The 16,640-nt window shown below is 36.3% G+C and overlaps 1 protein-coding gene across 1 annotated transcript; it reads right to left on the bottom strand.

Annotated features, from left to right (window-relative positions):
* Positions 1–560: 560 nt before the first annotated feature.
* On the bottom strand, positions 561–11,864 carry LOC130586792 (inositol 1,4,5-triphosphate receptor associated 1-like). The gene is made up of 9 exons (XM_057387698.1): positions 11,679–11,864; positions 10,971–11,162; positions 8,604–8,704; positions 7,398–7,468; positions 5,868–6,038; positions 4,300–4,349; positions 3,826–3,867; positions 2,687–3,277; positions 561–843 (listed from the first exon to the last, which is right to left on the bottom strand). The coding sequence occupies exons 1-9, from the start codon at positions 11,862–11,864 to the stop codon at positions 751–753; spliced, it is 1,497 nt and encodes a 498-aa protein (XP_057243681.1). The 3' UTR covers positions 561–750.
* Positions 11,865–16,640: the final 4,776 nt, after the last annotated feature.

The following is a 16,640-nucleotide window of genomic DNA, read 5'->3' as shown; positions in this document are numbered from 1 at the left end:
TTTCTCTTCACTTTTTTTGCCCAGTATCTATTTCTTGTTGCTGGGGGGAAAAAATTATCAAATTTATTTTCATTTCAGAGGAAACGTTTCTCTGTAACGTTTTTCTCTGAAAATATTGTCTCAAAACCGAGACAGGCCTTTTCCTTAAAAAAAACCAAACTATTTCCCTTATTTTTTCCTTAAAAGTCACAGAAACTGAGCTTGAAAAATTCCACTTATTGTGAGGCACATTTTCCCAGCCCTTCAAACACATTTATGACTTTTCTCTGGCCTTACTTCTTCTCATTCATATTGATGTGGACCAGAAGTGAAAATGTTATTTCAATACTAGCCACATACACTAAAATAAAGAAAGAAGGAATAAAGCATTCCCCCTCTTATTTTTACTCCCGAGGATCAAATTCACCCTCAGGACCACAATATCAAAGGTTACATCCATTCAATCCATCACTGCTGGAATGTTTYTACAGACATTCACTGAAACTTCAGATCTCAAGTTATCGGGTACAAGCCAGACTCGGTTCCATGTGTGCCACTTTTCCTTTGGTCACAATAATACCTACAGGGTCTTCATGGTTCAATCATCAAGAAAATGAGGTACTTTACATTATTGGTCTCTCTTATTTATTGCTTATTTCTGTTCTCCATACTTGCTTCAACTACTATTGCACTTGAAGAAAAAGACATTTTCTTCCACCCCATGATAGTCAGTTATAAAAACCAGGGTAAAACAAACACTCTGATCAGGTGTTATGATACTGTACCATTTTCCTGTTCCACTGCTTTGCTAAGTTCAGGAAGTTTTAGTCCAACTAAATTTTGATTTCTCATCAAAATATGCTCCTGTGAAGAAAAACAGTAACATTGCTAAGTAGCTGAATGACAAATTGCCATTTAAATGTCCCTGCCATGTGAACATTAAGTATAATATTTCCTTTAGTTAATAAACATAATAGTGATATTTACATTAATTTATAGTCAGATGCTCCACAGCATGGATACATGTGCATTCACACACACTATAGATCTCAAATTTCATACAAGCATTATTTAAAAAAATTCCTAATCATGAAAACAGATTCGCAAAATGTGTCTCTTCTTCAAGTAAATATGTAGAGTTTTGATGAGTGTTTTAATGACTGAGAATAAAACCAGAAATTTTGAATATAGCCACAGTAATAACTAAGTAGAAAACAGAGAAAATTCAGAAAATCATATGAAACTTTTACACTGACTTTATTAAGACCAGAACGTGGGATTTTACAGCTGCAAGTTAATGCTTCACTGTCACTATATTCTGCCTCTATTCCTTACATGCAGGGAAAAATGCACTCTCAAGTATTAAACTTTGTTGTCTTATTTCTCCTTCTATCATCTCCTGGTTTTCTTCCATATTCTCACACACATTTAAATTCGCARACACCTGCTTTTTTTTTGAGTAGATAATTCCAACTGGAGACAGAGTTCAAATATTATCCAAACTGGAATTATAGATCATGATATAAAAATTCTTTCTTTTATTTGTGCTTAAGAGATTCTAGGTCATTCAAAATTACAGAATTAAAGAATTATAGAATATCTTGGGTTAAAAGGGACCTTAAAGATCATCTGGTTACAACTGCCCTGCCACAGGCAGGGACACCTCTACTAGACATAGTTGCTCAATGCCCCATCCAAACAGGCTTTGAACACTGCCAGGGATTGGGCATCTACAGCTCCTGTGGGCAACCTGTGCCAGGGCCTCACCACCCTCACAGTAAAGAATTTCTTCTCAAATTATATGGCTCAAGTGTCTCTATAATCAAATCTTCCAGTACAAACATGCTAAGAATACGTGTGTTATATAAACAGGAAAAGATGAATAACTAAGCTGCCATTCCCAAACAATACCATGGGAATGAATTAACTAAAGGGCAGAATTTGGGAATCTCGCCTGTCAGCCCTGTATTAATATTAAAATATTAACTACCAAGGCTCGAGGAAAATACCGTTATTAGGCTGCTCAGGAAAGTACCTGCTGCTTCTTTTTTCTTCCTTCAAAAGTCATTGTTAACAATAGAGACTTTTGGTGCTTGATAATTTCATTACATTTCTGCTTTTTTTTTTTCTTAGGGTTTAATTCTTAAATTTTACTAATCATTTAGAATATTTTTTAACAGATTAGTTAATAGATATTGCAGACCAAGTCTATTCTTTTTGAAGCTGACAAATTTGCAGCATGTTAGAAATTAGGAACTGTAAGTCTGGGCATGCTCTACCTGCCCTTGTTTCAGAGATGCCCAGTTTTATTACAGCTCTGGACCCTCTGAGACTTTTTMTGAGAAGGTGCAATAACCAATTAATCATTACAAACCCATTTCCTGTTCTCTGAGATCTTGCAAATGCAAACATGCAAGAGCACATGCACACACATCTTTACACATTGAAGATACCACGGGGCACAGGATGATTGTTTGAAGACAGCTAAGCACTACAATAATTCCATGGAATTTACTTACAGGTTATAATTTACGAAAGTTGCAAAGGAAAAATATGATACAATTCTGTATTGGTTATGCTGAAACTGTTTCCCATGATATCATTGTATGTTTCTCACAGTGATAAAAATAATGCTAAGAATGCTGGAAGTTTAGTGGGGTATGAAAATGACTTTTAAAAACAGGATACAAGGGGTGATAGGACTTACCTCTCTGAGCTTTGTCAGCTTCTGCATTCGAACTGGTTGAACTTGGATTTGGAGATCTTTGAATGTTTTTAGCTGGTTGCTGGATTTATTACCAAAAAAGCTTTTCTCTTCCTCAGATGCGAATTTCAAAGGGATTTTCTCTTTGTGTCCAGGCTCCAAGCTATCCCAGGACACAGCCCATAATAGGGGAGGATGCAACCCACACAGTTTAAATTCTGGTTTACACGGAACTTTATGGTCCCTCATTTCTGGAACAGGAATTTTTAGCTTTGAGTCCATATTTCCTATTCCTGGTCCTGATAGATGGGACCTTAAAGGAACATCATTTTCTTTCCCTTTCTTGAGGAATGATTTTCCAAGTTCATTTTCACACACATTCATGCAAGTGTTAAGAGACATTCTGCCACCATCACCAGATGAAGGGGAGCATTTAGGTAAGGTATCCATATGTTTATGTGGATCAAAGTTTTCTTTTTGGTCTGAGAGCTTCTCTTTGGAGTTTTCAAAAACAGCAGAACGAGGAGCCAACCCTCCCTGAGAAATCTTTCTTTGATCATTCTGCCTTCGATCAATTAATCCTTTTGCAGCATTCTGAAAGTACAGGAACATGCATAAAACAGAGAAACAAATCCAGATTCCTCTTTCCCCTGCCCAAGGACAGATTTTCACCGTAAAAAGCCATTTCCTTTTCAGTGACATTTGCTTTTGAATATATACTGCTGACAAAATAAGTAATTTTTAAAAGGCACTTAGAGAATACTGAATTAGGAATCTTCTCTCTGAACTTCTGAGTTAACATCTCCCATTCCAGAGTCCATTACAGCAATCTTCCTAAATTATATCATCTTAATGTAATGGAAGGACTAAAACACTGACATTCACCAAAAATGGCTGTAGTAGGTATTTTTACTTTGCTTATAAAGTTATTTAGTATATTTTAACTGAGCTAGAGCAGGGTGCATGATAGGATGCAAAGACAGCTGCAAGCCCATGGTCCTTTATTACACTTGCAGGTGCTTCACAATTTCTTAGAGCGGTGTAATTTCTTTTTATGCAGCAGTTTAAGTCACATCAGTAAATAATAYGTGTGCTTAGACAAACCAGCAGACTTTGTTCAACTCTTAATGTGAAACACTTACCTCTGCAGTTTGCCTGTCATCCTCTTTCACAGTTCTGTTATTCTAGCAAAGAAAAAAGGAAGAAAAAAAAAATTACCTTACAAGGTTATCTTTCACATCTATTCTACAAATGCTAGATATAGATATTCATGGCTGAACTTTGAATCTCTTAATTTTTACATTGCTTGTCACATTTATTTATGAAATAACTTTAGGGATTAGTTTTTGGCAGAGATTAGGGTTATATTGGATCTCTTTCTGTTTTCTACACTTAACAGATGCTCATGATTTTTCAGCACTTGTTGCCTCATGGATTTTTGTCTTCAGAGTAAACATTTATTAGTCCCTTAGTATACAGAGAAAATACCAGTAATCCAAGTTTGGTATATAAAATGGTATTCCAAACATACAGTTTTTATTGGGGACTAAAAAGGCAGCATATCATAATATAGTACTGTAATAACCAGGTTATTGCACAGACTGTTCAGGTCTTACCTGCCCTGGAGATACTGATTCAATACTAGTGGTTGTGCATGCATCAGACCCTGAAAGACAGGCATAATTGGGGCATATCTTGATATTTTGCTCAAAATTTTTACTATTATAGCATTAGCAAACACATATGTGCACAGTTATCCATAATACATTGAGGACAAAAATTCAAATGTAAAAAATACTATTAAAAAGAAAAAAACCCACCAAATATACAGTACGTGAAGCACCATCGAAGCTGCTCAAAACTCTGTTATTGATAAAATTTTAAAAATAGAACATGTGACCTTGAAACACCACAGGAATAAAAAGTATAATAATAAAAAAAAAAAGTACATGCAAAAATGTATTTTGTATACATTCATGAATTCATCTGCTCCTATATTCAGGAGCAGATGCTCAAATCTACTCTTCCCAAGAAATACTAAACAAATACATTTTTGGTAGTAAGTTTGAGCCTGCAAATGGCTGGATTTGATGATCTTAGAGGTCTTTTCCACCCTTAATGATTCTTTGATCATTTTACCTGATGGAAGTGTGAGAGAGTTGCTCCGAGATGCTATGGGTGAAACTTTAGGACTAAGAGTAGGGGAAACTGTTTCATTAGAACAAAGACAAAAACAAAAAGGTAATTTTACTTTTTAGGCTTGTACTTTCTCTGTTTTTAGAATTCAGAGAAAATTAAAACATCAATATCATAGTCATCAGTCATGTTTTTGTCCAGAGTCTGACAAGTCATTTTAATTGCCAGGCGGCACTTGGCAATTAGGAGTTTAGAGTATGTTTCATGTCTTATACTAGTCAAAAAAGGATAAGTTTCTATTGAAACAGAATCCTTGTTCTCCTCACTTTTCTGATACTGTAAGCACTGAAGAGATGAAGCAGAAGAGAAGATTCAGGAGGGATTCAGGAAAAAAAAGAGGTGATGTATAATTGTGAGGGGTTTTTCCCTCCAGATAGTGTCAGCCCAGTTTTAAGACAGAAATTTGTTTGAACTGGCATTTCAAAGCAAAATGAAAGTCCTATTGCATGGTAAAATGGCATTTTGTTCCAGTTTTCAAACTCTTCATACAAGGGGAGAAGTAATTTTAATTGACATTCTAGAACAAAACATTTTATTCTGCTGCAAATGCAAAGTAATTATATCCTATTATGAGAGGATCTGGTCCATTTAGCCTAATTTATGGCTATGTTCAGAATATGAGTCAGTGTTACAGTGTCTGGAGGGAATGCTTTTTCAGCAGTATGAATCTTGACACTAAAATTCCATTTAAACAATAATTTGCGACCATTTTTCAAGTTTCAGTAGAAATTCATGCTTTCTTGTTACACTGTTCGTAGCATGATATTCAGGCACTTAAAAATTTTACACCATTTTACCCTGACACATCTGACTACATGGATAGGTCATTTCTGTTTTATGTGGAACTATGAGGAGGACAAGAGGGATTCTGACCTTCAAATTAACAAAGTGCATGTAAACAGAAACAATGTATAGATAACAGTATATGTTTGCATTTACAGATGTTTGAAACAGAATATAAGATCTGGTTTTCAGGATCTGCACCTACCTGTGGGTGACTCTTGGAGGCTGCTTCTTGACTTTCTGCCTCTGCGTGTTAGGAACCTCTCACTCACTTTCTTTGCTTCTTCTAACAATTCAAGGTTCTTTTTATCTTCCTCTGATATTTTGACATCTGGGAGCAGATCATTTACCAGATCAATCACATGACCCCTGTTGTCTGTGTAGAAAATGTCAGAATTAGAGCTGTACCTCTGATTTCCAGGTACATTATCGCATGTCAGAGTAACAAACACACAACAAACACAAATTTAGCTTTGAGCTTTTAATTAATAAAAATTAATATCTGCTCATTTCTAATGTTGTTATAATCTCAAGTTTAGAGCAAGCCCTCAAAAACACAGATAACCCACTACAATTAAGTCACTGTGAACAAAAATGCTCTGAATATGTGAAACTGGCATTTCCAGCTGTGTCTCCAATAGAGATTTTCTAATGTCTAAATAAAAGAGCCATTAGATCCATCTCAACTAACACTTGTGGCATTTCTGCTGTAGACTGAAATTTAATGGAATTTTCATGTTCAGTTTCTCAAGGCTAAAAACCCACAAGCTCACCCAGGGAAGATTTATGCACACTAGTTTTAAAAATTAATTTAACACTTCATTAATCTGTGGATTTCAAATTGGTTGAAAACACTAAACTTTGAGCACCAATTTTTACAGCACTCCAGCCTATAATGAAGTGAAGAAGGCAGTCAGCTGTCAGAAAACCCCTTTCTGTGTGAGTCAGTATAAATGGCTTTTATAAGCATCTAAAGAACAGCTTGGATGAGGGGGAGGAAAATCATCATGTAATAAAAGAAAAATATTTTAAAATTTGAAAGAGCCATTACAGACCCATCAGTCTTCAGAAAAGTCAAGGACATAAGTAAGCAGCAAAAACTCAAGGGTTTTTGGCTTGTAGGCGTTGAATTGCTTCTCTGTTGTTTTTTGATTGATTTTTCTGGGCGGAAGAAGAAATGCTTTGACTTTAATTCCCTTAAATTTAGATCAATTTCACAAACGTCAAAACTCATTCTCACAGACTGAATATTCTAAAACAATCTATTTTCAGTGAAACATGTGTTTTCGTTGAAACTAAGATTTGTGTGTTGGAAGTCTGAGAGATAGTTGTTCCCTGACACTTGCCCTGTGGCTGCAAAAGATATTTGCAAGGTATGGTAAGTTCTACCTTCCTTGGGCAGTTAAGTTCAAATGTAACAAAACCTGTACTACTGAACAGTATTTCATATTCAACAAGAAATTTTAAGTGTGTGTATTGCCAACCTTCTAAAAACGTTAAGCTATTGCATCAATTATCAACTTGCTAAAAGTAACAATGTGTGTATTTCCCTGAACTGGTCTGCATGCAGTTTACCTACAAACTCATGATCACAATTCAACATTCCAGCAGCATTCCCTGTGCAAGCATTACATGGAATGCACAGGGAAAAACTATTGTTAGCACAGTCAGACTCTATATTTAGGTCTTTATTGTATTTCTGAGAAAACATCCTTGTTGAATAATCACTTCTTACCAACAGAAGTCAGYGAACTTGTTGAATTCCTGGTGGCACGGTTAGAATGTCTCCTATGAGGACTACAAGGCCTAGAGAGAAAATGAACAAGCAAATATTGTGGAGTATGCCATTAAAAAAGGTTCCAATTGGCTATAAAAAATTAATATTAGAAAATAAAAGCACTTTGACTTAAAAAGGAAGACAAAATAAGCATTTATTGCAGTTCCTCTCATCTATAAACAACTGGAAAATGAAGGAGATTGTAGAAAGAAGGAAAATTGCAGAAATCAATCTCACAAAGGAATTCTAAAATTCGTTATTAATCTCACCTACTGTGAACCTGATTTCACAGAAATAACCTACATTTCTTTAGATTATTAACATGACTTAAAAATCACGTAAGAATGATATATAGCAAAAAAAAAATACTTAGTCTTTGTAGATTTTTACTGGTTCTTAAACTAAATTTTAAGGCTGAAATAATTTCTCAGGCTCCCACATTGACACTTGCATGGGACTTTTCTCTATTGCAAACCAGCTAAAAGTTTCAAACAACTGGAAAAATGCAAATGCTGCAAATAATTCTGCTTTTAAAGGGTTGCACTGAAATTCTGATTCAAAACTAATCTTATAATCTTGAAGTTTGGAGAAGTACACTATTAAAAATACATGCAAATTATAGATTTATGATATATACTTTCTGGTATGTTTTTTCCCCATATTTTAAGTTTAGTGACAGGTCAATAAAATTAAAAAGCCCAGGTCAGGAAGCATTCTTTATCTGAATAAATATAATAACCATAATTCAACTCAAAACTGAATTGCAAGTGTCAACTCCAGACAGGATTACTATTTCTATTCAATGATTTACTTTCACATACTCTTACCCTCAAGGAGGTATTCTTGTCCCATCTATGTGAACAAGCCCAAAACTGCTTCAAAACTCATTGTATTACAGCATTCAAACTAGACATTTAAACTGTCCAACTCAATGAGTTGGGTTGTCAGGTTCAGTACTAAATGTAACTCCACTCTTTTAGTCTCAATTATATTCCTGTTCCCCCACCCTGCATCCCAAACACTATCATCAAAATGCAAAGACAATATGACCAAATCACAAGAGATACAGCAAAAATATTTTTATACAATATACATTTCAGAGCAATGTTTTAGAAACATAGCACTTTCAATTTATGGATGGATTGGTAGTGCATTATTTAGTACCTGTTAACCAGATATTTATCAATTTCTACATCTGGTGTCACAGCATTCTCTGGAAGAACAGTAGACGGTGTGTTGCATGTTGTCCCTTCAATAGTTGTGTCCTGAATGGTTGGCGACAAATAAAAAAATGCAATTAAACAGAAGTTCAAACCACTGAACATTGACTCTCTATGTGGAAAATAATGTGTATTGCTCAACGTACCTAAAAGAGAAAATAATTGCAATAAGAGAGAAGTAGCTCTAATTTGACAAAACAAATGTGAATTAGAGGCCTATACTTAAATTACTCAAAAGAGATGATGGAGACCTGGAATATCTGTTTTCTTGAGAAAGTTTAATGCATGCAAGCTAAATTCAATAAGCATGGAGCTAATGAGAAAGATTTAAAAATGCAGACACTCTGGTTTCTCACACAGCAAACCATTCCTCTACTGAAGGACATGTACAAGAGTGAATTCAGTGAATTGATGAACTGAATGCAAGTGTGAAAAGCAGCTCTGTGTAACAGGGCTAAATTAAAAGCACATAAACCCTACAAATGATACTTCTGTGTATTGAAAGCTTGAATAAACCCAGCAATAAGTGTACACATGATACCCCAAACGCCAGAAAATAATTTAAAGTTATCTTGTTAAGAATTCCACATGGTTTTCTCTCAAATTACTTGGAAATACATTTATTTAAAATATAATTTCAATTTTAAATAAAAATAAAATAGGTTGTTGGAAAATTTTGTTGAATGGCAAAAAACAAATCCACCAGTTGTTAGCTCCTTCTGATGCCCTCTCCTTGCTTTCAATCCCTTATCTCACAATAAGCTGCTTTACTGAGAGTGACTTATGGTCATGCTGTAGAATTTGGTCTGCAGCAAGAGCCAAGAGTGGCAACAGCTATGAGCAAGATCAAATTTACACAACATTGGTTAGTGCCAAACCTTAAGTAGGTTCATGAGCAGTGTTGGTTAAAATCACCCCACTGCTACTTTGTGCCTAAAAATAACCATTTATCTAAAATGAAGCATTTTGCATAGTTAACTGAATCATGAACTATCACATTATTATAGTTCACTTAAGACCTACCTCTAAAGGGGCTAAAAAATGTATTAAAAAATATAATGTTTTTAGATTAGGTGGTTGGAAATCTTCATTTCTCCCATTCAACAAGCACCTTCAGAATTAGAATCACTGATGTCTGCTAGATTTTCCTACTTTTCCTCTTCGGGTGTGTTTTAGACAACGACTTTTTTCTAAAATACTTTTCACATAAGTGAGTTAAAAACCTCCAATAAAATCTTCTTGCGTCAATATATGTCATCTGTTGGTAGCCTTGATGATCTTGTATCCAACCAGGGTTGTTTACCATAAGGCAGGAAATAAACAATCAACACCCTGTGCAATTTAGATGGAAGGCATGACAAATCAGTGCACTGCTCACTGCTGACAATATTTTCCAACAATGTTATAGTAGAGGGTGTTTTCACCTAAAGTGTGGAATGTAGCATCCTCAAATCCAATGACAGTGTTACACCTTTAACTAAGGATGTGGCAGATGTTCAATCTTCTCTTTCTTTACACTAGTTTGCATAAAAATGAAGAATTGGATAACCTGTGATTTCTTAATCAGAGTAAGGTTCTTCATTTCAGCTAAACTAGCAATTAAAAAAAATTAACTCCAGTTTTTAAAACATAAAGTTACTTTTTATATGTGGTACAGATTATTGAAACGGGGAACACCCATCTCTTATTGATATTTTTATATTTATCTGGAAAGAAAAGATGTAAACACATGTAGATGCCACACAAATTTGAGGCAAACTGATGAATATGTCTGGGGAGCACCCACCTGCTCTCAGTATAGTTCCATAGTATGTTCAGCTACTGCTGTGGCAAATAAAGCACCAAGAAAGACTACAAACCAAAAAAGCCCATTTCGATCTTTCAAACATACATGAAATGCATATATTTTATATCTGTAAAAGCAACACTCATTGTTCCAAGACTACTGTGAAGTACAAGCCTAACTTCTGTTCTCAAAGTTTTAAGTTTTTCTTAATAACATCAGAAAGGACATTTTTGGACAGCTTTGATATGTATCTGTCCATTCTGAACCATTTAGAGCCCTCCAGATCAAACCGATAAACAACTGCTTGAGCAATTTAAGTTCTTATCCCTTAACCTACAAAATATTTGGGGAACTCTAAGAATGTCAACTGAAGGATCACTCATAGCTTCATCACTTAAGCAAAATGCCCTAATAGAAAGCAACAAACAGATTTCATTTTACATACTTTTAAGTATACACAAACAGGTTTCAGCCTCAAGTTTCCAGCAAGTGTCAGAAAACACCTTTGTAAGTAAGAGAGCTTACTTTGGCTGGAATAAAACTGTTGTGCTGTGCCTCTTTTGCTTGTCCCTTGTCTTCAGGTAAGGTTGGCATGGTGGGCAGCGTGAAGCACGTGGAGCTGCAACAATGTGGACTAAGAGGACCATGCACTGCTGGGAGTATCTGTTTCAAGTTAGCCTGAATGCATACGTGCTGGGAGGCCTCGTGATCTGCAGGCTGGGTTAGATGCCAAAAATACAAATCAAATCCATTTAAAACTCTGTGCTCTATGAGTGAGATGACTTTACAATAATGAACAGTATTAAGGTTTAAAATTAAAAATGCTATCTTGTGTTTTATTAACTAAAGCTTTCAAGATCAAGTATAACTTAGCAAATGCATTCAAAAGAGAAAACCATCCTTTCTTGTTGCTATTTCCGTCTCTTTTCTCCATTTGACAGATTTTCATTTTGTTACTATGATGTGAGCAAACTACCTTCTCTAAATATCCTTTTAGAAGTAAACAGCATCCTGGATATCACAGAACAACAGAATGGTTCAGGCTGGAAAGGGGCCACTGTGGGTCATCTGGTCCAACCTCCCTGCTCAAGCAGAGTCATCCTAGAGCATATGGAACAGGATTGCATCCAGGAAGTTCTTGAGAATCTCCAGTAAGGGAGACTCCTCACCCTCTCTGGGCAGCCTGTTCCAGTGTTTGGTCACTGCACAGGGAAGAAGTTCTTCCTCATGTACAGGTGCAACTGTTTCTGCCCACTCCCTCTTGTCCTGCTGCTCAGCACTCAGCAGCTCCTCAACAGAGCCTGGGTTCATCCTCTGACACCACCCTGCAGACATTGACAGGAACTGAGGAGGTCCCTTCTCAGTCATCTGTTCCACAATATGCCTTTTAGTAACTAAAGTCTTAATGTCACAGAGCATGGTCTCAGATCTCAGAGCACCAAAACTGGAACCCCAGAGGGTGGCACTGTTCCTTGAAGCAAGAGCCAGGCCTAGGTGAATTTTTCAAAGATTTGGTGCACCCCTGCACAAGACAACAGGGTACAAGACACTTCCGAAACAAAACAGCAGAAATGCCCAAAGAGGGGAAAAAAATCACTACCTATCAGCTGAGAAAATTCTTGTTATTGGTATCAAGGGGAGGCACTGCATTCACAAGGATAACATCAGCATGAAAGCCTGTACCAAAGTCTGAGGATGAGCAGTGCAAAGCACAAATCAGTCTTTAGAGTGGCAGCAGATGGATTGAAATACTTATTGTGATACCTGCCCAGGAATCAGGGAACTGACCTCATCAATACATCAGTGTGCTCATTAATACATCAGTGCTCTCATCAATACATCACCGCACGCCCTGGTCGTGCCTGCAGGTCACACAAAGCATGGTCATCTCAGACCACCTACTGCACAGACTGATCTCTGCACTAGGGACTGCTGACTACTACATTGTAAATTAACCTTCTACAGTTTTCCCTTCCATTTCATGGGTGGGCAAAGGCATGTATTCAGGAACATGTCGGTTTATTGAGGTTACCAATTACATCTGTCAAAATAAATCTGTTGCCAATTACATCTGTCAAAATAAATCTGTTGCTTTAAAAAAAAAAAAATGTTAAAACCATTCACAAGAAATACTGAAGCAGTCTCACCTCAGCTCACAGAAAAAAAATCTGTGTTATAAAACCTACAGAATGTGCGAAAACTTTGGACTACAGAAGCAGCCAAGTCTCATGCTTTTATTAGGTTTATTTTACATTACATTGGAAATCTAATTTACTCTTTCACTAGAAGAGGAATTCAAGGCCATCTCATGTGAAATTTAATGTAGAACTAATAGACTGTAAAAATGATCCTACACAAGTATAAGGATGTTCAGGAAAATGCAATTATTTCATTGCAGTTCTTTGATAATTTCTCTGCAAATGATGCAGCATATATGATATCATTATGAAGATCAAGATACTCTTTGATCAGTGGGCATAAAGATTTTTTGGAGCAGTGTGTGTTGTAGGGACAGCATGTTTTGAGCTTTTCTAGACATGTTGAACCTGTGACAGGTGAGTTTCTATCTCTACTGAAGGAAGTGGAAGTTCGTGTTTATATCATGATTTTACCCACTTCTCAGTTTAAATAAGAGTGGAGGAAACTTTCTAAGAATTAAAAGCTTTAAAAATGGTTATTAAGGCAAAATATATTTAAGGTTCCTAATATGATGAAAACCAGGCATTTATAATTACATATATTTTAATATACTCACAGTGATTAGGCAGATAGCAGTAGCACTGAACATCTGTGGGTTTTGACAATTAAGTATTTTTGTATCAAAGAACAACTATTAGCAAAATATGAAGATGAGATGGGAGCAGGGTAACTAAAAAGAATGACACAGACTTGCTTGTCTCCTCTGTAACAAAATCCTGGCATTCTATACAATTTTTGAGCTTGCAAGAACTCCAATTCAAATTTAAAAAAAAACACAAAAAAACCCCCAAAAAACAACAACAACAACAAAATCAAACAAAGAAAAAAGGAGAAAAAAACATAAATCTGGCTGTTCATCTAATCCCTCGTAGTGTTTGCCTTATGAATTTATTATGGTTCTGATACATTCAACCCAACAGAATGCTAGATCTGAAAAATTAGGGATGTTTCGAGTCATGGCAAAAGCATGTTGATATGGAATTGGACAAGCTATTGCACCAAAGTGGTTTATTCCCAGTCTTAGCTGCGTTTTTAGTACATACTGAACTTAAAAAAGTAATGCAAGTTATCTTGAAACAAGAAAGAGCTATTAAGGATGTCAAGTTTCAGCTAATTTTTCAGATTCAAAAAACAAAAAAAACTTTAAAAGAATAAGAAATAAATCAGGAGGCTTGTCTAAGAATAGAAAGGGACAAATCATGAGCTATGTTGTCCTAGAGACACAGCACAGAAAGTACAGCCAAGGGAGAACAGAGGGTAGAAAGATGAATTTATGCCACCTTAACAACCCTCAGATTCGGAGTGGACTGAGCTCAGGCTGTCTCAGACATAATTAGAGCCTTACTCTGATTTCCTTACAGAGCTATCTTGCAAATAGGAATAAGCTTCAAATCTCTGTGCTGATCAGTAGGAAAATTTTTTGTTCTGATTTCCCTTTTTTTTTTTCTTCCTAATACCTCTCCAGAAAATCCCAGAGGACAATATTGGAGCAGTAAAAGCTTGCACATAATTATTCATATTCTTAAGCTTCTTAAAACAAACACCATCTTTGCACACCTTGACTGCACTGCTGCAGTCCTGGACACTGCCAAACTGATGGATATTACATACCGGTATTTCAGTATAAGGATGTAGTTAAATTAATAAACTATATAGTTTAGAATCCCCAAATAGTTAATTTTTCTGTCTAAAAGCTTAGTTTTAACCTGTGCAGTGTTCTCACAATCAGTAGTTCAGATTTTTTTAAAGACTTTATGATGCTTACCCAGCACAAACATCACATATTATAAATGCAAATGGACACAACCATGCTCTGCAAGGAGTTCTGCCATTTTCTGATCTTTACTGCCTTCTGATACTGGTAGGAAAGGCAAACATTTACAAATGATGGAACCTTGAGATATTAGTGAATAAATGTTCTTCCATCACTGCTGAAGTAATTGTATGCCACTTTAGTTAGGCAATAAAGACAGAGTGAGTAAATGTCACAAAGAGTCAAAATATATAGAAATAGGGGGCTTTGTGAGAACACTCYACAAAAATTAGAGGAGCTTATCTGTATCTCTGTGGTAAGCCACTATGAGGCCTAGGCCTGGTAAGGGCAGAGAAGACCCGTGAAAGTTCTGGAACAATCCGCACCGTTGGCCACCGTTGGCCAGCAGCCGGCAGGTGCTGTAACTGTTCCARTAGGGTCTGACTCGAGTACCCTCGAGGCCGTGAGAAACACCGATGTAACTGTATGGCAAGGGGAGTCAGCACGCGCCTCCTGCAAGGGCAGAACTGCCATATAAGGGATTTTATGGGGGCTTGTGAACGTTAAGTTACCATTATCTCTGTTACAAAAAGTGTTACGTTTAACCACCATCACCGTTACGAACCAGGGGTATAAAAATCCCTGTACTGCACAATAAAATTGAAGAGGTTGCATGTTCAACCACGTCTACGAGGTCGTTTCTGTGTCTCTCCTGTCTCCCAGCAAATGACTGCTCCGACATATCTCAGAAATGTAGGTGGACAATAAAGACATGTCCTTGGAAAATTTATGTCACTGGAAGGTACATTTTTTCTTATTCAGCAGAGCATTAGGGAAGAGTGCAGCCTTAGTTTTTACAGAAATTTCCACCTCTATTTACAAAATCAGCTGACAGCCTTACCAAACCCTGAGCTATAGCGTGGAGAGCACGACTAACCTTGTTCTAAGCATGGCTCAGCTGACAGCTGAATTGCCTTTGCAATCTTGTTGATGTTAGCTTTGCCAGCTTAATCTCCTTTCCACAAGCATAAACATGTGTCAGTCAAAGAAGGAAACGATATGTTAACAATACATGCAATAGTGAATTACCAACTTAAACACCTGTAATTACTGGCCCTGAAAACACTGAAAGGACAGATAAAAAAATATAGCTGACCTTTAAAAACAGGCACTGAGATAATTTCAAGATCCTCTTATTTCTATTTTTCTTTCTTTTTTTCTTCATTGACCAAGCTCTGTCTAATCTGCCTCCATCTTATCAAAGGATGTTATGACATTTTTATAGTGTTTTATTGAAGTAAATGATCTCCCTCAAAACTCCAGTCTTTCAGAAATTGCAAGAGCTTCAAATGATCTTTTAAAATTAAATACTTTTAGAAATTAACTCACATGTCACGGACAAAGTGGATGTGGTTGAAGATCTACAGTCTCAGTCTGCATGAGCCTTGTGCACCTACAAAATGAGTGAAAAAAAAAATCACAAAMAAATTACCTATCCTGTTCACCAGATTCTGCTCATTCCCACATTACAAGGAGACAACCTAAAGAAAAAAAGTAAGAAAACAAAATAAAAGAGAAGATGGAGTGCTTTTTAACATTGTGGTCTGTTACTGCAAACTTACTGCTTAAAATAGTTAGGAATAAAATGATCCCCTGAGCTCAAATTTGTAGTCAGATATAGATCAGTGAATGCAGAGAACTTTCTTTTACCACTATGTAGGCTTATAGTACAATCTCCAGGAAATGGAGATCTGGGAGCTCTATTCCATAAAAGGGAAAAATATTTAGAGGCTCTTGGTTTTCAGTGTGTTCTCTTTGCAGCTCATTTTACCATAGTAGAGAAAGTTAAGTATAATCAGTTAACTTACCCTGTCTGAGTCACGGCTGAGTCTGTGTCAGCGAAGGCTTAGACAAAGGTGCTTTACTCCATCTCCACCGTAGTTTGGCACTTGACCCCAAATGCTCTGTCATGTCACAACAAAAAAGAGCAGAAATAAATGAAGTTAAGAATACATTTTATTAATATTTCTTGACTTTGTGCTGCCTATGGTCAAGTCAAGCAATTCTCATTTGTCAACAACAGGAGCTGCTTGCTCATGGATGCAGCTGAACTGCACAATTCCAAGTGGCTTTTTGTAGCTTTTCTCTTTGTTGCCATGCAAAGTGGTTGTAAAACGTTACCCTATTAAAAAGGTGGGGTTTTGCACCCCTTTTTCTATAGCTGTAAAACCATGGAATTTATA

The sequence above is a fragment of the Malurus melanocephalus genome, unplaced genomic scaffold (assembly GCF_030028575.1).
Source record: "Malurus melanocephalus ecotype Western Australia unplaced genomic scaffold, MMel_1.1 scaffold_1312, whole genome shotgun sequence".
In the NCBI taxonomy this organism is placed as follows: Eukaryota; Metazoa; Chordata; class Aves; order Passeriformes; family Maluridae; genus Malurus; species Malurus melanocephalus.
Note: the sequence above shows the minus strand (reverse complement) of the source record. Positions and strands in the feature narration are given on the sequence as shown.